At 43.8% G+C, this 26,173-nt stretch overlaps 1 protein-coding gene across 2 annotated transcripts; it reads left to right on the top strand.

The window, feature by feature from the left end:
- Positions 1-430: 430 nt before the first annotated feature.
- LOC131948968 (universal stress protein in QAH/OAS sulfhydrylase 3'region-like) lies at positions 431-25,968 on the top strand. 2 transcript variants are annotated; one of them, XM_059310712.1, is made up of 5 exons: positions 431-577; positions 1,641-2,084; positions 18,165-18,266; positions 20,688-20,779; positions 25,479-25,968. In XM_059310712.1, exons 2-5 carry the CDS (start codon positions 2,009-2,011, stop codon positions 25,695-25,697), a joined length of 489 nt encoding a protein of 162 aa, XP_059166695.1. In that variant the 5' UTR covers positions 431-577; positions 1,641-2,008; the 3' UTR covers positions 25,698-25,968. The 2 variants fall into 2 exon arrangements, with proteins under 2 accessions (XP_059166695.1, XP_059166697.1); XM_059310714.1 differs by having other exon boundaries at positions 435-577; positions 18,165-18,245; positions 25,479-25,966.
- The last annotated feature ends 205 nt before the right edge of the window (positions 25,969-26,173 follow it).

Raw genomic sequence — 26,173 nt, 5'->3', positions numbered from 1 at the left:
GGTGTGTGTGGTGTGTGGTGTGTGTGTCAATGTGTGTGGTGTGTGTGTCAATGTGTGTGGTGTGTGTGGTGTGTGTGTGGTGTGTGTGGTGTGTGTGGTGTGTGTGGTGTGATGTGTGTGTGTCAATGTGTGTGGTGTGATCAAATAGCCGTGTCAATATTGTATGAGATGGCTGAGTGAGCAGGTCAGGTCACTGGAACAAAATCAGGAAAACTTATCGACCCACGGGCTGTGGGGGTGGGGGGTACGTGGGGGTAGGGGAGGGATAACAGGGTAGGGGCTTAGAACTAAAATGATACAAAAGCTTAGCTGCTGTTGCAGTCTAGTCATCGATTTAAAAAAATCAAACAAAACGGCAAGTGATTGATTTTAGCTCGCTGCCACCGCACCGCCTGGCCGTCTACTGGCTGGCCGTCTATTGGCTGGCCGTCCACTCCCTGCCATCAACTCGCCGCTGGATGCGAGACAGCGAGGTCTGGGTGAGTGAGTTGTCTGCCCGTGAGTGAGTTGTCTGCCCGCTGGGTTCTCTTCTCTTCATTTAGGGGATTCAACTCTTGGACTTATTCTAGAATCAGAGGTATAGTATTGTGTGCTTGATACATAGATAGACTTAACTTCTTTCTTAAAAAAATCATATTTACTAGTATTTTATTTTTTATCTCCCCCAACATAAAAAATTGTACAATATTTACTTTTTATCGCATCGTGCGCGCGCGCGCGCACACACACACACACACACACATGAACATATACACACGCACACAGCGCGCACACACACACACACACACATGAACATATACACACGCACACATAAACAAACACACTCACTCACGACTTTCTTGGACAATTTTAAATTTCACAGGGTTTCAGAACCTGCTAGCTCTATCCCCCCCCCCCTCCCCCCGCCCTCATGCAAGCAGACAGCCCTCTCCCCTGCCCCCCCCCTCCCAATGGAAGCCTCCACAAGCTGAGGTGTGCGTGATTACAGGTGACGCTCTCAGATAAACTCACGCCACACCTGCTGTGTGATGTACTCACCAACAGGCGTCTGTAGCCCGTCAGGTGACCTCTGCCTGACTCACCATTAGTAGCTGAGGTCAACATTTTGTTCCGACAGACATTTTTATGACTCAACATTTTGTTGTGACAGACATTTTTATGACTCAACATTTTGTTTCGACAGACATTTTTATAACTCAACATTTTGTTATGACAGACATTTTTATAACTCAACATTTTCTTCTGACAGACATTTTTATGACTCAACATTTTGTTCCGACAGACATTTTTATTACTCAACATTTTGTTATGACAGACATTTTTATAACTCAACATTTTCTTCTGACAGACATTTATGTGACTCAACATTTTGTTGTCACACAACTTTCTTTGTCTGATCGAACTGAAGTCGTTAAAACTTATTATTTTTTAAAATGTCTATACGTTTATTGTTTTTAACTATAAGCTTTATCTAAACATTTGTCATTTGAATTTAAAAACAACCTAACTAAAACTAATCTTTTCTCACCAGTTTAGTTTGAAAAAAACTAGAAAAAGCATTAAATTATGCCCCTTGTTTTCAATATTACTCCCTTGAGTTATATCCCCTGTTTTATTTAAATTTCCATTATTTCCCCTAGGTGTAGGACTGGACCCTAACAGTAAGTACCACAAGCCGTCGCCGGTTTGCCCGTGTGAGCTGGGAGTTTTCGCTTGATGTCGGCAACACAAGCCCGTGTTAATATTTGATGTCCCGGGGGTCGGGACTTACTCGGCGGTACTGAGGGCCGGGGCTAGGGCAGGGCTGGCTGGGTCACTTGTTGGACTTCACGACCCCTGCAACTAACGATCTTTCGACCCCTGGGGCTAGCGACCCCTGGAACTAACCCCTGGATCTAGCGACCCCCGGAAAAAAACATCTCTGAATCCACTGACACTTGGATCTAGCGACCCCCGGAACAAAGGACCCCTGAACCCACCGACCCCAGCCACTGACCTCTGAACCACGATGGCAGATACCGGCGCCCAGAGAATTGTCGCCATCGCTATAGACGAGAGCGAACATTCCGACAACGCCTTTCAGTGTGAGTAGAGAATAAATTAACATATTCAGCTGCCAATGTCAAGGTCATGTGCTTGATTGTATGCCCCAACTCAGGTGGGTGTAAACAAACATTCCGTCACTTGGATCCGAACCCAGGTCTGATTGGTCAGCCGAGTTTTACTACAATAGGCCTACCCCAATCATTCTTGTGCATGTGCCTACTATATATATATATATATATATATATATATATATATATATATATATATATATATATATATATATATATATATATATATATATATATGTTACGGTCAAAGCCCGAAGTGCGGCCAAAGCGCGGATTGGCCGGCCAATCCGCGCATTGGCCGGCTCTCTTGGCCAAAGTCCGAAGAACTTAGCACTAAGATCGTATTTCGTACATTGGCCGGCCAATGCGCGCACTGGCCGGGACGTACTGGCCAAAGTCCGAAGCGCTTAAACTTAACAGCGTATTTTGTACATAGGCCGGACAATGCGCGCACTGGCCGGGATGTCCCGGCCAATGTTCTATTTAGACTAAATTGTGATCGCATTTTCATTATTCTGGGTGCGGTTTCATTGAGAGTAACGTATTGTTTAGCTCTTGTTTGTATAGCATTCTATATGCAAGGCGACATGGATCAAAAGGGCCGTCAGACCATGAGACAGACATAGCTGATGGCTGTCAAAAGAAAAAAATGTAAATCCATGTTAGTTTCCATATATGGACTCTCGATAAAAAAGTTACTGAGGAAGATCTTGAGAACATTGAACAAGAAATGGAGGTTGCCATAAATGCAACGACATCCTCAGCTAACACATCTACTGCCGTGGCGGAACGCCCAGACCAGTTGCGTGGCAATAATGTGGCCAACAGATTCTATATAGTTTGTGAAAAACATTGTAGTGCAGCTCATTCTTTTGGATCCTGTGGCAACGATGTCCATGCTATTTGTGGAATACCCAATGAAGCAGACAAAGGGTACGGAGGGAACATTACCTGCAGATTGTGTCACAACAAACAAGACATCATGGAACACAGATCAGCAGCTCATACTGGCTTGCAAACTCAAGGTGCTAAGATGCTTAAAACATCAAATACAAAATTTAAAGATGGTGAAGTGGGTGACAATGTACGCATCCGTTTTCCAGATGTTGACAGAGGTCACGGTGATCCCCGAAGCGTGATTGCAGTTGTCATGAGCGTCGAGGGCGGTTTCTACAAATTAGGAACGGAACATGGTGTTCTAAAACAACTGTATGCTAGAAGTGTTTTCAATTCTTCACGAAAAACTGCTCTTATTGTCGTCAGTTGGCACTGAGGAAAAATCACTACGAACCATCGCATCTTCACAAACATTGACTGGGGGCCAAGGCTACACTCGCTGCAATGGCACAACTAAGTGCACAATAAATCGCTGCAAGTGTAAAAATAACAAGCTGCTATGTAATTCTAAATGCCATAAAAGTTCAACTTGTTGTAACAAATGATGACATTGATAGATTGAGACTATATTACAATAAAAAATTTGAATGTTTCTGTCATTTACTTTAATTAATAATAAATAAAGACTTAATTTCATGATCCTTACGGCATTAGAAAAAACCAAAATCTGCTCATGATCTTCTAATCCGGACTTTGGCCGGTCGTCCCTAGCCAGATGATCTTCTAATTAAGACTTTGGCCGGTCCACCATGGCCAGTCCGCGGACTGGCCGGCCAAAGGCCGAAATGAAGAGCTATTTCAGACTTTGGCCGGTCCACAATGGCCAGTCTGCTGATTGGCCGGCCAAAGGCCGAAATCAAGCAAAGTTTCGGACTTTGACCGACCTATGGGAGGCGATATTGGCCAATGCGCGGATTGGCCGGCCAATCCTAGGATTGGCCGACTTCGGGCTTTGACCGTAACATATATACCGCTACTCAGTCAATACACAGATTATAAATATTTATTCCATTCAACAAATCTCCCCATTAGTGTTTTTAAATTTGTCTTTCCTTGTATCCATAGCAACCCGAAGCATGTACCCCTACATACAACTTCCCGAATCATAAATCTCACATCTCCCCCCCCCCCTACTATCGATCACGTGACGGTCAGCTGACATTAACGACCCCTGCAGCTTCGACGCTCACGTTTAATATGCAAATGTTTGTCTCGAACGTGGGGCTATTTATAGAACTACCCTAATTTACTGCTGTATGTTGTGATAGACTGCTGTATGTTGTGACAGACTGCTGTATGTTGTGACAGACTGCAGTATGTTGTGACAGACAGCTGTATGTTGTGACAGACTGCTGTATGTTGTGACAGACTTCTGTATGTTGTGACAGACTGGTGTATGTTGTGACAGACTGCTGTATGTTGTGACAGACTGCTGTATGTTGTGACAGACTGCTGTATGTTGTGACAGACTGCTGTATGTTGTGACAGACTGCTGTATGTTGTGACAGACTGGTGTATGTTGTGACAGACTGCTGTATGTTGTGACAGACTGCTGTATGTTGTGACAGACTGCTGTATGTTGTGACAGACTGCTGTATGTTGTGACAGACTGCTGTATGTTGTGACAGACAACTGTGTGTTGTGACAGACTGCTGTGACAGACTGCTGTATGTTGTGACAGACTGCTGTGACAGACTGCTGTATGTTGTGACAGACTGCTGTATGTTGTGACAGACTGCTGTATGTTGTGACAGACTGCTGTATGTTGTGATAGACTGCTGTATGTTGTGACAGACTGCTGTATGTTGTGACAGACTGCTGTGACAGACTGCTGTATGTTGTGACAGACTGCTGTATGTTGTGACAGACTGCTGTATGTTGTGACAGACTGCTGTATGTTGTGATAGACTGCTGTATGTTGTGACAGACTGCTGTGACAGACTGCTGTATGTTGTGACAGACTTCTGTATGTTGTGACAGACTGCTGTATGTTGTGACAGACTGCTGTATGTTGTGACAGACTGCTGTATGTTGTGACAGACTGCTGTATGTTGTGACAGACTGCTGTAAGTTGTGACAGACTGCTGTGACAGACTGCTGTATGTTGTGACAGACTGCTGTATGTTGTGACAGACTGCTGTATGTTGTGATAGACTGCTGTATGTTGTGACAGACTGCTGTATGTTGTGATAGACTGCTGTATGTTGTGACAGACTGCTGTATGTTGTGACAGACTGCTGTATGTTGTGATAGACTGCTGTATGTTGTGACAGACTGCTGTATGTTGTGACAGACTGCTGTATGTTGTGATAGACTCTCAGAGACATTGGTTGTGTGGGGCACCGCACACATAGTAGAGAGGTGGTGGTGTTTCCTGGTGGTGTTTTTACATTTTGACTGGGATATTTTGATCATTATTTACTTTACGTGTAAATGTCGGAGGGTGTGTGTGTGTGGGGGGGGGGGAGGGGGGGAGGGGGGTTGTAAATGTTGCTGACGTCTGTTGAAGCAGACCTCAAAAAGCCGTCTGCTCAGTTTCCGTAGGCACCGCTTTTCCCGCTATTGACAAATAAACTTTGACAAGTTTTTCACGAACATTCTGGTGTGTATAGAGTTCCACACGCCGGCCTAGTACAATGGAACCGTTATCTGTTTTGACAACATAACGGTCACGTGGTCACTGGTTGGGAGAACAGACAGACGGACAGACGGACAGACGGACAGACAGACGGAGGGCCTTTAACCTTTTATTTTGACTCTCACAAAGCTCTGTGTGTGACTGTATGTGGGTATTTGCACGTACCAGCGGTTGTAAGGGAGGGCGGGACTGAAGGGCTGCTGGGTGACGGACCCCCTCTCTGGGTGGTGAACTTCCCCCCCCCCCCCCCCCTGGGTGGTGGATCCCCCACTACCATCCATACAAACACGCTCACCCCTTACGTCACTCAATCGTTTAGCGCTGGTCAGCCTGGGGCCACTCACGGCCTTTATCAGATAGAGCCGGCAGGATTCAATTATTCCGGCTCCCAATGTACAAGAGAAGGCAAGCTCTAGTGTTTGCTGCTAAAAAAATTAATACAAAATAATTTAAAGCATTTTTAAAATGTACCCCCCCCCCCAGCTAAACGTCCCTGCCTCGCCTTCTCACACTTTCCCCACACACTGTTCACCTGTCACCCGCACATCATACACCCACACATCACACCCACACATCATCCCCCCCCCCCACACACACAGACTTAAGAATGAGTGCTCCCTTCCCACCAATAAAGTTGGACCTGACACATGAAAACGATGAAGGGAATTTTTAAAATTTAAAACAAAAACTTTTTAAAGTATCACACAAGTGAATCACTCACGACCAGAATGTGAGTAGTTGGAGTAGAGTTGGGGTGTGACCGACAAATCGTATCTTTAAGGTTTAAGGGTAGGTTTACACGTTAGTCAGGGTAGGTTCAAGCCGTTAGGGTAGGTTCAAACCGTCAGGGTAGGTTCAATCCGTCAGGGTAGGTTCAAGCCGTCAGGGTAGGTTCAAACCGTCAGGGTAGGTTCAATCCGTCAGGGTAGGTTCAATCCGTCAGGGTAGGTTCAAGCCGTTAGGGTAGGTTCAAGCCGTGTAAACCCACAAGGTCTTATATCGCCCGGCCGGTCTGTAAAAACTACGCAGCTACCGAACATTCTATAATAACCAATACAGCTTTATCAACGCGGTGTGCGGCAAAAATCACAGAAAAAAGTCACATTCTATTAAATTTTTAAGAATTTGTATTAAGGGGTCATCCATAAATGACTTGACGCTTTTTTGACGCTTTTTACCTCTCCCCTCCCCTCCGTCACACGTCGTCACAAAAAGCCAGACCCCCACCCCCCTAAAATAACGTCACACCTCAACCTGCAACCCCCCCCCCCCCCCTGAAAAAAAATTGCAGTTGAATTTTCTTAAAACATCGATATTTTTCCAAAATCTTGTCAGAACTCTGTCAACATAGAGTATTTTGATCAATCCCTACTATAAAAAAACGCGAAATAACGGCTAAAGCTCGTTTTCTAACATTGCTTTTTTATAATGCAAAAGTGTGACGTCACACCATTTGAACCCCCCCTCCCCTCATCACACACCGTCACAAAATGAGGGACTCCCCTCCCCCTACGAGTGTGACGTCATTTATGGACGACCCCTAAGCTATATGTATATCGAAATTGAAACATACATACTTCAAATTTAATGTTTCTACGCGTTATATAAATGTTAAAATTACAAGCTATTAATGTTATGTTGATATGGACATTTTAAATACTTAATACAAACGTTTAACGAATTCCATGCAATTGTACACATTTGTGAAATGTTTTCCTGTGACATTTTTCCTGTGACATTTTTCTGTGACTTTTTTCCTGTGACTTTTTTCCTGTGACTTTTTTCCTGTGACTTTTTCCTGTTACTTTTTTCCTGTGACTTTTTTCCTGTGACTTTTTTCCTGTGACTTTTTTCCTGTGACTTTTTTTCCTGTGACTTTCTTCCTGTGACTTTTTTCCTGTGACATTTTCCTGTGACTTTTTTCCTGTGACTTTTTTACTGTGACTTTTTTCCTGTGACTTTTTTCCTGTGACTTTTATCCTGTGACTTTTTTCCTGTGACTTTTTCCTGTGACTTTTTTTCCTGTGACTTTTTTCCTGTGACTTTTTCCTGTTACTTTTATCCTGTGACTTTTTTCCTGTGACTTTTTTACTGTGACTTTTTTCCTGTGACTTTTTTCCTGTGACTTTTATCCTGTGACTTTTTTCTTGTGACTTTTTCCTGTGACTTTTTTTCCTGTGACTTTTTTCCTGTGACTTTTTCCTGTTACTTTTATCCTGTGACTTTTTTCCTGTGACTTTTTCCTGTTACTTTTTCCTACAGTCAACCCATCCCAGCCAGACAAACGTCTGTAGATGTGAAACTCGACGTGTCAGTACCATCTCTCGTGCATTGCCACGCCCCGTGTCTGACACTGACACGCCCCATGTCTTACACTGACACGCCCCATGTCTTACACTGACACGCCCCATGTCTTACACTGACACGCCCCATGTCTTACACTGACACGCACACTCAACGACTTTATTGTCTTGCCAGTCAGACAATTAGTCGTGTCAACTTTTCCTCAAATGACTTTTTCCGGAGATCTTATCAACTAATTTCTCAGAAAATTGAGCGTGAGTGTGCTGATGACCCAAATGGGATGTTGACGTCATCTTTATCTGTTGGTACAACCACCAATGTGTTACACTCGAGGTACTTGTCTAACACGTCTGGAACCAGTGTTTCTTTCAGACATTTTTCTCCTGGGGGAGGGGGGGGTCACTTGAAACTTTCGGGGGGTAGTGGACTTAAATTTCCGGTGAGGGGGGGGGGAGACTGGTTAAAGTATATAGGTTGAATTTAAATTTTATTCTAATCTCCTCGGGGTTGCTCAGCCCGACCCCCCCCCCCTTTCCGAAGGAAGTCTTCCGCCCCCCCCCCCCCCCCATGAAATTTATTTAGAAAACATATACTTTGTGTCGTCCCCCGCCCCCCCCCCCCCCCCCCCCACCCGTGAAAATTTAGTCATGAAAAAAACTTTTAAACTAACCACAGCCCGTCCACAAACAACTACCCCAACACGAACACCTTAGACTTATTTCTCCCCTGGGCGACTACTATTGCATGTAATCGATTACCCCGACTTTCTATACATTGGGCGGTTCTTTCCTAAACCTTCAATGTTAACTTTCTTACAGCTAACATCTTAAAGAGCTGAGAGATTCGGATTTTTTAAAGTTGGCCATCTCATGTAGAATTTACTTTTACAATTTAGTTTAGATTCTATTTGAAATCCATCCACCACACTACCGTATAACAAAACAATTTATTTGTGTCACTCGACCTTGACCTTCATAAAGTGTTACGGGCGGAAAGAAATCCGATTATGCAACAGTTTCACAAATTGAAAAAAATATGTCGTCGTCGTTTCTCTGCTGTTGAATGTCAAGGTCGCTTTTAATAAAAGGGGGGGGGGGGGGGGGGGGGGGTGTTGAGGGTGGGGTGGGGTAGGGAGTCAATATTTCACTGAACGTTTTTTTTTTCAAATCAGACCGTTTGGAATATGACCTAACCAATTAGAGAAGATGATTAATTGATTGTTTTTCTCAATTATCAATTAGAAAAAAATCAAATTCGAGCAATACCGAGAGCACAACCAGAGTTCATATTCCCAGTTTACCCCCCCCCCCCCCCCACATACATACACATTCAATCCTTCCCCACACACATACATACACATTCAATCCTTCCCCCCACATACATACACATTCAATCCTTCCCCCCACATACATACACATTCAATCCTTCCCCACACACATACATACACATTCAATCCTTCCCCCCACATACATACACATTCAATCCTTCCCCCCACATACATACACATTCAATCCTTCCCCCCACATACATACACATTCAATCCTTCCCCACACACATACATACACATTCAATCCTTCCCCCACATACATACACATTCAATCCTTCCCCCCACATACATACACATTCAATCCTCCCCCCACATACATACACATTCAATCCTTCCCCCCCCCACATACATACACATTAAATCCTCCCCCCACATACATACACATTCAATCCTTCCCCCCACATACACATTCAATCCTTCCCCCCCGCACATACACATTCAATCCTCCCCCCCCCCCACATACACATTCAATCCTTCCCCCCCCCCCACATACACATTCAATCCTTCCCCCCCCCACATACACATTCAATCCTTCCCCCCCCCACTTACATACACACACCTTCAACTCCCCCCACACACACAATACATCCCTCACATACATGCCTGTTCAACCATCCACAACGCCACACACATACGCCTCCAAACCTTCCTTCCCCACACACATACCACTGCTCCCACCCCCTTCCCCCTACACACACATACATAAATCCTCAACCCTTTTACCACCACCACAACCACATCCTGTAAACATTTAACCACAAGCACTGCGCATGTCTTTACATTACGTGGAGCACTGCGCATGTCAATAGACCAACCAATCGACTAGCTTGCTATAACCTATCATTAACATCCCTATCAACGGTAGAGGCTGGTGATTTCTCTACGAGTCAAATATACGTAATCTATCGACTGTCACAGCAACATTTTTTTTCTTTTGCCCAACCATCAACCCTGGAATCTGTAGGGTTGGCGTGTGTTGTGCCAACCATCAACCCTGGAATCTGTAGGGTTGGCGTGTGTTGTGCCAACCATCAACCCTGGAATCTGTAGGGTTGGCGTGTGTTGTGCCAACCATCAACCCTGGAATCTGTAGGGTTGGCGTGTGTTGTGCCAACCATCAACCCTGGAATCTGTAGGGTTGGCGTGTGTTGTGCCAACCATCAACCCTGGAATCTGTAGGGTTGGCGTGTGTTGTGCCAACCATCAACCCTGGAATCTGTAGGGTTGGCGTGTGTTGTGCCAACCATCAACCCTGGAATCTGTAGGGTTGGCGTGTGTTGTGCCAACCATCAACCCTGGAATCTGTAGGGTTGGCGTGTGTTGTGCCAACCATCAACCCTGGAATCTGTAGGGTTAGCTTGAGACAGTCAATTAAATTGGTTGCACATATTTTACTAAATACTTATAATGACAATTGATTTGTTGTATAAGTGTTGTTGTTGTCTTATAGTGAGTGCTACTGAGCTGAGATACAAACACCCGCCAAACACGATAAAGTAGGTCAGTGCGGAACCAATCAAAACGCTATCTCCTGCACGCGCCACTTAGATTAACCAATGACGTCATGTCCGTTAGAATCGTGTCTGGGATCTGCTGATTTCATATGCAGGGGCGGAGGTTGGTTGTTGTATGGAGTAGGTATTATGTTGTACCAGACATACGGCATTATGTTGTACGGCATTATGTTGTACGGCATTATGTTGTACGGCATTATGTTGTACCAGACATACGGCATTATGTTGTACGGCATTATGTTGTACCAGACATACGGTATTATGTTGTACGGCATTATGTTGTACGGCAGTAAGTTGTACGGCATTATGTTGTACCAGACATACGGCATTATGTTGTACGGCATTATGTTGTACGGCATTATGTTGTACCAGACATACGGCATTATGTTGTACGGCATTATGTTGTACGGCATTATGTTGTACGGCATTATGTTGTACCAGACATTATATTGTACCAGACATACGGCATTATGTTGTACCAGACATTATGTTGTATCAGACATACGGCATTATGTTGTACTCGACTCATTGAATTATGTTGTACCGACTTATGGAATTGTGTACCATGTGCCATGGCCTATTAGGATCTAATGACGTGTCAATCAACAGCAATCAAAAGCTAATTTTCATATTTAAAAAAAAATCAAACTTCCATCCTTGAGCAGAAACTGAGGAAAACTTTCAGAGAAAAACATTTAGCGCGGTGTAAGTGGGGGTCAAAGGTCACAGGAAACACCTCCATCTTATCAGTCACGTGACCTGCCGGAAGTGGGAGCAGACGCCATTTTATCAGCGGGGCGGTGGCCGGTCATACAATTATACATCTGTCATGCCAGACAGTCAGACAGCATGACAGTCAGACAGCATACATCTCTTAGGTTTTCCAGTTATAGAGCATACACTATTCTACACTAACCAGCATACAAAAGTGAATGTTTGCGAAAACTTACGCTGTGTGTTATAGATCTAGTACCCACCTGTAGATGTAGATATAGAAACATGTAGTTGGGAACATACAATGTACGGTAGGCCTACTGGTCCCCGTGGTAAGCCCTCAATGAATTTAAAAAACTCGCTAATTTTTAGTGTTGACTCTGACACATGAGAACAGAAGAATGTTCTAGACTTGACACATGAGAACAGAAGAATGTTCTAGACTTGACACATCAGAACAGAAAAATGTTCTAGACTTGACACATCAGAACAGAAAAATGTTCTAGACTTGACACATCAGAACAGAAGAATGTTCTAGACTTCCAAGCTCCACAGTTTGTTGACCTAATTAATTCCAGTACGGCGTAGACCTGGGCTGACTGGAGCTATCAAACAGATCAAAACTTCACGTCAATTAGCGATGCTGTATAAAAATCTCTAATTAATTATCCCCCCACTTTGATGAATTAACTCGCTAGAAAACTCAAACGAATTTTTTTTTAAATTATGGTAAGCGTGACGTGATGATTAGTTTTTGCTTTAATTAAAGTTTTCCCGAGAGAATATCTTTGCGCTTGATTAGAGAAATAGACCTTACAAACAAACAAACAAACAAACAAACAAACATATAAATAATTTTGTTTGTGTTGGCCCAGGCCCATAGATCTGTTGGGTTGCCTAGCAACACCGCCATGTTTTTGATTGACCAATGATTGTTATCTTTCTGTTTGTGACACAAATCTCCCGTCAGTTGCCCGGGTGGAATCACTTCCAGAATTGGCGGGAAAGTGGGCTGTTTCTGGCACTTTTCTGACATTTCTCGGACATGGGTGTGACCTCACGTGCTGCGTGCTGGGGTTGTGTGAGCAGCCCTCGTCACGTGGAGGGCGCGTGCGTTAATCCATGCACGTGCGTAAATGCTGTTTCTGCTTTCAGAGCTAGGAGAGAGAACTCTGTCAATCAGGGAGAATTATCTGCCCCTGTTTTCTGCTTGAGAATTATCTGCCCCTGTTTTCTGCTTGATTGTGTGGCGGATTATTTTGATCAAATGGTAATGTGGGCTTTTGGATGAGGGCATGGCATTTTATATTAAAACTGGGCTTTGTGGGTGTTAGATATTTAAAAAAATGGAATATGTTTTGGGCTGGGGTTGAATGACACAAAGAGTTGGTTTTAGGTTAAAACAAGAAAGTGACAAGTGAAAGCAAATAGTTCTTTGCCCCACGAACTAATCTTGTAGCCCTTCTAGCTGACCTCTGATGGTCAGTGGCTGGAGAAAATATCAGGAAGTTTTGACTGACACTGATTCAAACACACGCACGTAAGCCGGCATATTAGCCGGCACCTTAGCCGGCACATGAGTCGTGATGCGGCCATCACGTGATATATACGCGGTCATCGATTGGTCCGTGATCGTACATCACGTGATTAGACAGCAACAAAACAAGATGGCGGCCGTGATAAATGTCGAGTTGAACACCCTGCAGGACTTTAGGGGTGGGGAGGTGGAAGTGGAGAGTGGAGGGGGGGGGGGGGGTGGAGCGACAGACGACTTTAGGTGGAGATGTTTAAACTGGTGATGAATTGTTGAGGTCACGTGACCCTTAACCTGAGCCGTGTCAGTAAAGATGTTGGCCAGATTTTTATCGCGTGCTCTGTGTCTCTCAGTACATGGTGTACACCAGGAGTGCCGGTGTGGCCTTCATCTAACGCCTCTGTTAATGTTTCGTCATGTGGTCTGACGTCATGTGGTCTCACGGTGATGACGTGTTTGAGAACAAGAGTATGATCAATTCCAGCCAAACAAGGTCACTGGTGACGAACGACAAAGGTCAAGGTCACTGGTGACGACCGACAAAGGTCAAGGTCACTGATGACAAACGACAAAGCTGGACAAAACAGGAAATAGGTCAGCCTGTTGATGTCTGGAACTGAAGTCGGTCTTGGCAGTGACCGGAAGTAAACAGTTCTTTTCTACCACGTGACAGATCGCCATACATCCGGTACTGGGTAGTTGAAAAAACTAATCGAAGAGATACGGAACAAGGTATTTGTAGTCTAGAGTCTAGACCATCAATAGCAAGTTGTTGTCTAGTCTAGAGTCTAGACTCTGGATGGGACTTCGAGATCTCAGTAGTTGAAACATTAACGACTCTTTGATACAAAGTTGATCGTCATTTCAAACAAACGAAATTGTGTTGGTGAAAACTCTTTCAAATACATACAGGTACAGACAGTGTCTTGAGGAACACACATAAAGGTGTGTGTGTGCGTTTGTGTATGTGTGTGTCTGTGTGTGAGAGGAAGTCGATGGGGAAGGAGCGGAATTAAAGAGGTGGGGTTTACAGAGAGATGGTTGACGGTTGTTGGTTGATGGTTGATGGTTGACGGTTGTTGGTTGATGTTTGACGGTTGATGGTTGATGGTTGATGGTTGACGGTTGTTGGTTGATGTTTGACGGTTGTTGGTTGATGGTTGATGGTTGACGGTTGTTGGTTGTTGGTTGTTGGTGACGTGACGTGTGGCTGTGTGCGTCTAGGCCCTTCCCATCTCCCCCCCCCCCCTTTTACAGCTCACTTTACTTCCACTACTCCCAATACCCCCCCCCCCCCTCCCCCACCCCCACACACACATTTCCCCTCACAAACTCCATACAACAACAAAACCCCACACACAGCGCCATCTAAGCTGACGAAGTAAAAATAATTTTAATTAATTAGTTTCTCTCCCACAGAACATTTTAAAGAACACAAAAGATAATTAGTTTACCAATTATCTTTAAGAAGAAAATTTCAAGCTAATGTCCAGCCGACAATCACGTCAATATTGGGGAGTGAACCAACTTATTAAACCTAATCAACACCACAGTATCAACACCACAGTATCAACACCAAAGCAACATTTTATCAACACCATCGCAACATTTTATCAACACCACAGTATCAACAACACGCCAACATTATATCAAGATGTTTGATTACATTAGAAAGTAACTGATGTATTTGATGAGCTGGGAAACCGTGAGAGACAAAAACTAACATGTTGGCCATTCAGCTGCTCTTGTAAATACAAATGGTAGCTGAAGTATAATTAGCAAGTCTATAGACTTTATGCTTGTCTATAAACATACCCAATTTAAAGTCTATAGACCTTAGGACTTGATGCTTGTCTATAAACCTACCCAATTTAAAGTCTATATACCGCAGGATTTGATGCTTGTCTATAAACCTACCCAATCTAAAGTCTATAGACCTTAGGACTTGATGCTTGTCTATAAACCTACCCAATTTAAAGTCTATAGACCTTAGGACTTGATGCTTGTCTATAAACCTACCCAATTTAAAGTGTATCGATCCATGGACTTTGTGCCAATATTTCCATTAGCTCACGGGCAAGTGGCATAACTCTGGTTTTTCTCAAGAAAAGACAACTTGTGGGGGGAATACATTAGCTTGAACAAGGGAAAGACAACTTGCTGGGAATACATTAGCTTAAACAAGGGAAATACAACTTGCTTGGAATACATTAGCTTGAACAAGGGAAAGACAACTTGCTGGGAATACATTAGCTTAAACAAGGGAAATACAACTTGCTTGGAATACATTAGCTTAAACAAGGGGAAGACAACTTGCTGTGAATACATTAGCTTAAACAAGGGAAAGACAACTTGCTGTGAATACATTAGCTTAAACAAGGGAAAGACAACTTGCTGGGAATACATTAGCTTAAACGAGGAAAGACAACTTGCTGGGAATACTTTAGCTTGAACAAGGGAAAGACAACTTGTGGGGGGAATACATTAACTTGAACAAGGGAAAGACAACTTGCTGTGAATACATTAGCTTAAACAAGGGAAAGACAACTTGTGGGGGAATACTTTAGCTTGAACAAGGGAAAGACAACTTGCTGTGATATTCTCTGATCACGACATGACAAACCAACAATAAACTTTTGTGTCGGCGCCGCCTCTGATAGGATTGGGTGGGGAAGTTTTTGTCCGGGAATTCCGTTTCTAGCACCAGACTCTAGCTCTATCGTGGCTGGGCGGGTCGATATGTCTTAGAAATCAGATGTGATAGGGCTCGATGAAAGGGGGGGGGGGGGGGGGGCGTGGAATAATTGTTAGGAGGGATGGACTAAGGGAACCTAAGACCAGTTGGTGTTGACACATTTTTCTAAGCTGGCCCGAACTGCTCGTTTCAGGCCGTCGTAGCTGAGCTTCTAGAAGGTTTTTCTGATAGATAACTCTAACCAAATTAGTGAGGGGAATCTCAGAGTTACCGAACTTTGACGTGTTTATATCAGCCGACACAGCACTAACGAGGCTTAGCATCTACACATCATTACAGACTAGATAGGCTCTACACACCTACCTATATGTTCACACCTACCTGCCCCATCCACCTGTACGTATGTCTCCCCTGTGTACTGTAAGCAAACCTACCTTCCCCCACCCACCTATATAATTATACACCTACTGTTATAACTGAGTCCATTGTTGATGCAAGTGGGTTACTCACCCCCCTCCCACCCCCCTCCCGTCCCACACCTGAACTTGGACAGCCGTAACCCGATATGAAGACATCCCCACCCCACGTAGAGATCTGCAGGCTAGGTGAAGTACCGGTCGCCTGGTCTTTGCCCTTAGTTGAACCCAACTAACCTGGGATGCAAATTTGGGGATACACGTAATGAGATACCCCGAAGTATAAGCCAGGGCATAGACCCCAGGCTGGGCGGTGAAGGCCAGAGAGACAGTTAAACGTCAGCCTTGTGAGGATGTAGACGTGTTTTGTTTTGTAAAGTGTAGTAGGGCTGGCCCATAAGGCTGGCCGCTATTGGTGTTCAAGTTTATTTCTTATTTATCCAAGACTAAAGTATCAACCATTAAAATTAAGGAGTTGAAATTGCGTTTGTTTTCTTAAACCTCTTACTGCAGTCATCAGTACCAACCATACGGATGACGTCATAACACCTACTCACCTACCTGCCCCCCCCACCTGTATGTACACACCTGTGCCTGTACCTCCACAGGGTACTGTGAACAAAGATACCTATCCCCTCACCTGTAGTTACTCACCTGTACCCATATCTCCCCAGGGTACTGTGAACACACCTACCTGTCCTCACCTATATGTACACACTCACCTGTATGTACACACTCACCTGTATGTACACACTCACCTGTATGTACACACTCACCTGTATGTACACACTCACCTGTATGTACACACTCACCTGTATGTACACACTCACCTGTATGTACACACCCACCTGTATGTACACACTCACCTGTATGTACACACTCACCTGTATGTACACACTCACCTGTATGTACACACTCACCTGTATGTACACACTCACCTGTATGTACACACTCACCTGTATGTACACACTCACCTGTATGTACACACTCACCTGTATGTACACACCCACCTGTATGTACACACTCACCTGTATGTACACACCCACCTGTATGTACACATTCACCTGTATGTACACACTCACCTGTATGTACACACTCACCTGTATGCACACACTCACCTGTATGTACACACTCACCTGTATGTACACACTCACCTGTATATACACACTCACCTGTATGCACACACTCACCTGTATGTACACACTCACCTGTATGCACACACTCACCTGTATATACACACTCACCTGTATGCACACACTCACCTGTATGTACACACTCACCTGTATGCACACACTCACCTGTATGTACACACTCACCTGTATGTACACACTCACCTGTATATACACACTCATCTGTATATACACACTCATCTGTATATACACACTCACCTGTATGCACACACTCACCTGTATGTACACACTCACCTGTATGTACACACTCACCTGTATATACACACTCACCTGTATGCACACACTCACCTGTATGTACACACTCACCTGTATGCACACACTCACCTGTATATACACACTCACCTGTATGCACACACTCACCTGTATGTACACACTCACCTGTATGCACACACTCACCTGTATATACACACTCATCTGTATATACACACTCATCTGTATGTACACATCTACATGCTCCACTCACCTGTCCTCACCTGTATGTACACACTCACCTGTATGCACACACTCACCTGTATATACACACTCACCTGTATGTACACACTCATCTGTATATACACACTCATCTGTATATACACACTCATCTGTATATACACACTCATCTGTATGTACACATCTACATGCTCCACTCATCTGTATGTACACACTCACCTGTATGTACACATCTACATGCTCCACTCATCTGTATGTACACACTCACCTGTATGTACACATCTACATGCTCCACTCATCTGTATGTACACACTCACCTGTATGTACACATCTACATGCTCCACTCACCTGTCCTCACCTGTATGTACTCACATGTGCCCATATCTCCCCAGGGTACTGTGAACACATCTACAAAGAGAACGACTATCTTCTGCTGATTCACGTGCCAGAGACCTACGACTTCACCATGGCAAGTGAGTCAAGGAAAGTGGGGCGTGAGTGGTCGAACTTGATCTCTCATTGTCTCCCTTTGTGCTTTTTTAAAACTAACCTATTGCCTCCCTTGAATTATTTAAAAAAAAAAATGCCCGCATTATCTCTCTTTGAGCTATAAAACTAACATATTGCTTCCCTTTGAAGTTTACAACTTTATTTTCTCATTGTCTCCTTTTTGTGCTTAAATTTAAAAAAAACTTTTTTTAAAATCTCTAACAAATATTTTTGCTTCTCTCTGTGATTTTTATTACTCTTTGAATTTTCTTTGATGGTGTTTCTTTGTTCTTTTAAAAACTTTATTCAGTTGTCTTTGTATTTAAAAAAAAAAACGTTTTAACGGTATTTAATTGTCTCCCCTGTGTTTTTAAAAAAAGTGTCTAATTTCTCATTGGCTGTTCGTGACATGTTGCCAGATTGTTTTTTTTTTTTTATTTTCTCTTCCTCTTTGGCTTCTCTTCCAGTGTTTGCTTCAGTCACGGTTGGTTTCTCTTTACAAGCAATGCATGGCTGGTCAGCTATTTTATTTTAACTTACAAATTGTTGATACAAAATGTTGATACGAAATGTTGATACAAAATGTTGACCACCCTAAACGTCTATGATCTTGGAATCGGTCGCTAAATCGTGGACGGTTGTCACTGTATGACGTCACAACAACTATGGCCACAATTGACCCACTGACGTCACGGAAGTGTCTATTGATTGATTCTTATTTACATCCACCCCCTCCCAACCCCCCCCCCCCCCCAGTTTATAACAGCCTTTAAACTCGTGAGAGTGATCGCCCTTGAATTTCCGCATTCCGACTAGGATAGACAGGGGCGATAACCTATCCCACACGAGCCCAAATCGATCGTATTTTTTTTTCTCTTAGCCAGCACAAGGAAATTTGGTTTGGTAAAGATATGTTGCTGTAATTTTTTTAATGGTCGCAGCCGTTTGAGGGTTGTTGGTTTATTTTTTTTTTTTTTTTTTTTTGTACATTTATTTTCAAAGGTTGTGTTTTAGAAACATCACGAGATGTATATTTAGTCTCAGGGCTGTTTCGTGTGTTTTACCAATCAAACAAACTTTTATGATACTTGATACTTAACATTAGCAGAAACAAACTTTACAGTAACCGTTAACTGTAATCACATTTCACACTAAACGTAACAAACTTAATACTAACTGTAACAAACTTAACACTAACTGTAACAAACTTAACACTAACTGTAACAAACTTAATACTAACTGTAACAAACTTAACACTAACTGTAACAAACTTAACACTAACTGTAACAAACTTAACACTAACTGTAACAAACTTAACACTAACTGTAACAAACTTAACACTAACTGTAACAAACTTAACACTAACTGTAACAAACTTAACACTAACTGTAACAAACTTAACACTAACTGTAACAAACTTAACACTAACTGTAACAAACTTAACACTAACTGTAACAAACTTAATACTAACTGTAACAAACTTAACACTAACTGTAACAAACTTAACACTAACTGTAACAAACTTCACAACTTTCAACCAACCACACAAAAGCTGCACTAACCAACACCACAGTCTACTCCGAGTTGAGTTACGACCATTGTACGTGTATCTCTAACTAACTTGTACATGTCAGAGTGTCTTTGTTAAACGGTAAAACCAGGTTTAACGTGTGATAATATCACATGTTAAACCTGGGGAATAAATGTGATAGTTTCACAAGTTAAACTTTAATGTTTTTACACTACAATATTTACATCGATTATTTAAATAGCAAGCAAAAAACATTAATGTTTGACGTATCTATCACGGTGCTGATGAAGATGTTTATATCTCAGACTTGCTCTGTCAGATGTATGTTATAGCCGTGTGCTAATGTAGCCGTGATCTGACATAGCAGTGTGCTAATACAGCCGTGTGCTAATACAGCCGTGTGCTAATACAGCCGTGTGCTAATACAGCCGTGTGCTAATGTAGCCGTGTGCTAATGTAGCCGTGTGCTAATGTAGCCGTGTGCTAATGTAGCCGTGGGCTAATGTAGCTGTAGCCGTGTGCTAATGTAGCCGTGTGCTAATGTAGCCGTGTGCTAATATAGCCGCATGCTAATGTAGCCGCGTGCTAATGTAGCCGTGTGCTAATGTAGCCGTGTGCTAATACAGCCGTGTGCTAATGTAGCCGTGTGCTAATGTAGCCGTGTGCTAATGTAGCCGTCTGCTAATGTAGCCGTGTGCTAATGTAGCCGTGTGCTAATGTAGCCGTGTGCTAATGTAGCCGTGTGCTAATGTAGCCGTGTGCTAATGTAGCCGTGTGCTAATGTAGCCGTGTGCTAATACAGCCGTGTGCTAATGTAGCCGTGTGCTAATGTAGCCGTGTGCTAATGTAGCCGTGTGCTAATACAGCCGTGTGCTAATGTAGCCGTGTGTTTCAGGCCCAGCTGTGGTGGAGCAGCTGTTGAAGGAGCTGGAGGAAAGGGTCGACAACCTGGAGAAAAAATACAGGGAGAAGCTGCTGTCAAGGGGGGTAAGTGTCGGGAGGGGGGTTAAGTGTCGGGAGGGGGGTAAGTGTCGGGAGGGGTAGGGTAAGAACCAGGGGTAGGGTCTAGGTGGGGCGAAAGTTGTCAAAGTGAAGGGTGATGTTGTCGATGTTTCTGCCAGTTGGTGTTGTAGATGGGCGGGGGGGGGGGGTCTACAGGTTCATGTCTGTTTTCATGTGATGAGGGGGGGGGGGGGGGTACAATCAAATTAACTTTAAACCTTTAACCTCAAGCACCGATGGTACTGAGTGACCTTGAACTTGGGCCCAGAAAACAAGGACCTACGAGCCCCGTAGATCTGGCATTATTCTAGTATCGATCTCGTCCACCTAGTGCGGTGTCTACAAGACAGAATCGTAGATCTGGCATTATTCTAGTATCGATCTCGTCCACCTAGTGCGGTGTCTACAAGACAGAATCGTAGATCTGGCATTATTCTAGTATCGATCTCGTCCACCTAGTGCGGTGTCTACAAGACAGAATCGTGGCTCAACAATTTTTTTAGACCTACCCCCTCGTGCCTTCATCAGCCTGCCTGCTGCCCCGCCATGGGTTTATATTTGACACACGTTTGATTTAGGGTTTAGTTCTCTGACTGCTGACTCACTAACAGAGCTTCTTCCAGGCATCTCTTCGGGGGGGGGGGGGGGGGGGGGCAAACAACTAATGGACCAAACAACCGAACGAAATAAAATTTATATAATTTATATAGAAAATATATACCTTTAACAGTGTCCGCCCCCGAAGAAAGTCTACCCCCCCCCCCCCCCGGAGAAAAAAGTCTGAAAGAAACACTGCTCACTAAAACAGCCGCCAAATAATAATTGACCTAAACTCGCTACAATTTGTTGATAATGTGTCTTTAAACTTTAAAAATTTGATGAAAAAATTTCAAGAAGAAAAAAAAAAACACCTGAGCTTTGTTGACTTTTAATCTTGTCCATTTAAATACCACGGACAAGGCTAAAGTCTAATTTTAGCTTTCAGGCAGGGCCCATAACTCCAGTAAACAAATGACGTCATCTCGTAAACCTAAAAGCTGCTCAGCTTTAAGTGATTTACATTTAACAGCTGTTTTTAGCTCAGCTTTTTTAAACTCTGTTTACAAATCACGTGGGATGAGATAAGGGGCGAAGTGAAGGGGGGGGGGTTGTAGGGTGTGGGGTTGTAGGGGAGGGGAGGCGTAGTTTCTCTTTGATGGGCAGGCAAACTTTCATATTAGCTCCAAAATTGTACTCCGTCCTCGAGAGCTGCTTGCAATACTTCGCCTGCTGTGTCTTCAGCAGTAAAAAAAAATCCATACAAATTCTCCTCAACGTTTACATCACAATGTGAGCCACGGACAAAGCCCGCAATTCTTTACGACTGTAGATTCCACGCCCCAACCATCCCACCACTACAACGAACAAGACAAGACTCGCGTTTCTAAGGTCTAGAACTTTCTACACCAAGCTCCCCGCCCGCTCACTACAAACGCCTACATTGGTCCGAATACAATAGGATATCTCATTGCTTGTACAGCAAAATTTACATCCCAGGTCAGGTGGTGTCTCACCCACATCCAGGTCAGGTGGTGTCTCACCCACACCCAGGTCAGGTGGTGTCTCACCCACACCCAGGTCAGGTGGTGTCTCACCCACACCCAGGTCAGGTGGTGTCTCACCCACACCCAGGTCAGGTGGTGTCTCACCCACACCCAGGTCAGGTGGTGTCTCACCCACACCCAGGTCAGGTGGTGTCTCACCCACACCCAGGTCAGGTGGTGTCTCACCCACACGCAGGTCAGGTGGTGTCTCACCCACACCCAGGTCAGGTGGTGTCTCACCCACACCCAGGTCAGGTGGTGTCTCACCCACACGCAGGTCAAATACGAGACGACCGTAGCCTGCAGACAGTGGGGTGTGACTCTAATGTCTTCCTATCCAATTACGGCCCGTCCCAGTTCAGGTTCACTAGCATCAACCGTGGCCTCAGTTATAAGGCTGGTAAGTAGGTCACCAAACCCGTTCTACGGCTCAATAAAGCCTGCATGAGCCATAGAACTGGTTGGTGGCCTACTTACCAGCCCTATAACAAACGCCCTATTCGACAACCACACCCCCCAAACGCCGGCTTAAAGTTATTCGTGTGGTACATTTAGATCAACAGTTTAAGGGTGGTACAGATGGATTAAAGGTTTAAGGGTGGTACAGATGGATTAACAGTTTAAGGGTGGTACAGATGGATTAACGGTTTAAGGGTGGTACAGATGGATTAACGGTTTAAGGGTGGTACAGATGGATTAACGGTTTAAGGGTGGTACAGATGGATTAACGGTTTAAGGTTGGTACAGATGGATTAACAGTTTAAGGGTGGTACAGATGGATTAACGGTTTAAGGGTGGTACAGATGGATTAACGGTTTAAGGGTGGTACAGATGGATTAACGGTTTAAGGGTGGTACAGATGGATTAACGGTTTAAGGTTGGTACAGATGGATTAACAGTTTAAGGGTGGTACAGATGGATTAACGGTTTAAGGGTGGTACAGATGGATTAACGGTTTAAGGGTGGTACAGATGGATTAACGGTTTAAGGGTGGTACAGATGGATTAAAGGTTTAAGGGTGGTACAGATGGATTAAAGGTTTAAGGGTGGTACAGATGGATTAACAGTTTAAGGGTGGTACAGATGGATTAACGGTTTAAGGGTGGTACAGATGGATTAACGGTTTAAGGGTGGTACAGATGGATTAACGGTTTAAGGGTGGTACAGATGGATTAACGGTTTAAGGGTGGTACAGATGGATTAACGCCGGATGAGTTTAAGGATTGAGTCAGCGGGACAAAGTGGTTCAGATTATAAATGTGACGGGCAGATAAACCCCAGTTAATCCCAAGCCTAATCACTCGGTCGTTTGGTCAAATCCTCACGCCTGGCAGTAAATTGACGTCTGACACGTAACGGTGACGTCACGGGGACAGCCGCACTACGTTGAATGTGTTTGTTTGGATTTATTGCAGCAAGGGACACAACCGCATGTTTGTTAACAATTCTCTAATGAGGCTAAGTTATCACCTAGACCCATTTCTTGTCTAATTAAGTTGATCGGAGCTCATTAATTATTGAATTAAAATTAATTAGTAATCGATAAATACAACTGTTACAAATAATACAACTTTTACAAAAAAAAACCACTAATATATATATATATATATATATATATATATATATATATATATATATATATATATATATATATATATATATATATATATATATATAACATGAAAGAAAACGTGAATGTTAGGATTTAGTTAACGCCTGCGTCAGAATTAGGGTAGCGCGATCAGCCTTACTGGCAAACCTAGAGGTACCAAAATAGAACTAGGATAACAACACGACTCAGATGAACAAACTATCCCTCACACACCTAGCTTTAAATGAGGTCATCCCATGTCTATTCATCCGTGACGGCCATGCCCGACACCTGCACCCCCTCCACCCCCATCCCCTCCACCCCCCAACTGTCTCAACTTATGCCCTGACTAAATGCCGCGCCTCTGGTTACCTAACAAAGACTTCCTGCTTTCACACCACCCCCTTCCCTGCCCTATTGAATATATAAACATCAGCTGTCACATTGTTGTACCCGTCTTCATCCACCCCCACCCGCTCTAGCGAGGCTCGGCTATCCCATTGTAGCACCTGTCAACCCCGCCCATGTATCTAACATTCCAAAAGTCTCACCATTTGAAAACCCCATCTCTATCAGGTCCCGACCAACCCAAGAACAATAACTCGGGCCTTCTCCCGCAAACACTGTACTAGCAGTACGTTTAGTACGTTTGAGATCACCCCCCCCCCCGCTAGTTGTTGGGATGGTTAACTTTCCTTGGTTACAATTTTACAACATAGGGAATGGGGGATAGTGAGGGGGGGGGGGGGAAGGAAGGGTTAATGTACTGTGAAAGAAGAACAAACTCTGGTGGGGGGGGGGGCAATCTGTGAGGACGACATGAAGAAACGGCAGGCCAATTACATTCAAACAAAAGATGGACCAAAATACTAATGGACCAAACAACTAATGGACCAAACAACTAATGGACCAAACAACTAATGGACCAAACAACTAATGGACCAAACAACTAATGGACCAAACAACTAATGGACCAAACAACTAATGGACCATTGGACCAAACAACTAATGGACCAAGCAACTAATGGACCAAACAACTAATGGACCATTGGACCAAACAACTAATGGACCAAACAACTAATGGACCAAACAACTAATGGACCAAACAACTAATGGACCAAACAACTAATGGACCAAACAACTAATGGACCAAACAACTAATGGACCAAACAACCAATGGACCAAACAACTAATGGACCAAACAACCAATGGACCAAACAACTAATGGACCAAACATCTAATGGACCAAATATCCACCTCACATCACCATGAACTAGTCCCACACCTCCCTAACGACTTTTGTTACTTTGAACCAATCATCATTTCTGACACGCATGCTTTGTTAGTTCGATGTGTTGAGAGCTGATACTCACGTGCTGCTTGTTGGTACGTAGGTCTCATAGGTCATTGAACTCATTGCTGAAGACTCTTTTTGTCATGCTTATAAAAGTTTTAATTTGAAATGTTAAATTGCCTGTTAATTATTTCTTAAATTGCTTTTTATTTGCAGATTTCCGGGAAGTTCCGTACGGCCTCGGGAAAACCCGGTGAAAAGATTGTGAGTGTGGCGCGTGACGAGCGGGCGACCCTGATCATCACGGGGACCAGGGGGTTGGGCAAGTTCCGCAGGACCATCCTGGGCAGCGTCAGCGACTACATCGTCCACCACTCCAACGTGCCCGTCCTCGTCTGCCGGTGGAAGACTCAGGAAGATGGCGCCAAATCTTGATCGTCTGCTGGTAGAAGACGCAGGAAGATGGCTCCAAATCTTGATCGTCTGCTGGTAGAAGACGCAGAAAGATGGCGCCAAATCTTGATCGTCTGCTGGTGGAAGACGCAGGAAGATGGCGCCAAATCTTGATCGTCTGCTGGGTGGAAGACGCAGGAAGATGGCGCCAAATTTGGTCGTCTTCGGCTATATAGACTAAAAATAAAGAAATCATTAGCTAAACGTCATCATTAAATAAAAATTCTCATCAACTCGTCTTAAATGATCGATGTACATGCTGTATCGTTTCATCTCCGCTCGTTTGGTGATAAAGTGTCGTCTGTCAGTCTTGTAACATCAGCGAAAATTGTTTCTGCATTATGCAGGTCTCTATAGACTGGGACTTTTTAAGTGTGATGTAGGTCTCTATAGGTGAAGGACCTTATATGTATTCTTAGATACCCGCCTACCGTCCTTTAAAACGGTGAAACAAGAAC

Source organism: Physella acuta, unplaced genomic scaffold (genome assembly GCF_028476545.2).
Source record: "Physella acuta isolate Inbredline_101_S28 unplaced genomic scaffold, ASM2847654v3 ptg000667l, whole genome shotgun sequence".
Lineage (NCBI taxonomy): Eukaryota > Metazoa > Mollusca > Gastropoda > Physidae > Physella > Physella acuta.
This window is presented reverse-complemented; position numbering and strand designations above follow the sequence as displayed.

Bases quoted from the DNA above. Each gene is read 5' to 3' on its own strand.
- LOC131948968 (XM_059310712.1), top strand. From the start codon at position 2,009: ATGGCAGATACCGGCGCCCAGAGAATTGTCGCCATCGCTATAGACGAG. The intron at 2,085-18,164 runs GTGAGTAGAGAA...ATATCTCCCCAG, and splicing joins TTCCGACAACGCCTTTCAGT to GGTACTGTGAACACATCTAC. The intron at 18,267-20,687 runs GTGAGTGGTCGA...CGTGTGTTTCAG, and splicing joins TGAGTCAAGGAAAGTGGGGC to GCCCAGCTGTGGTGGAGCAG.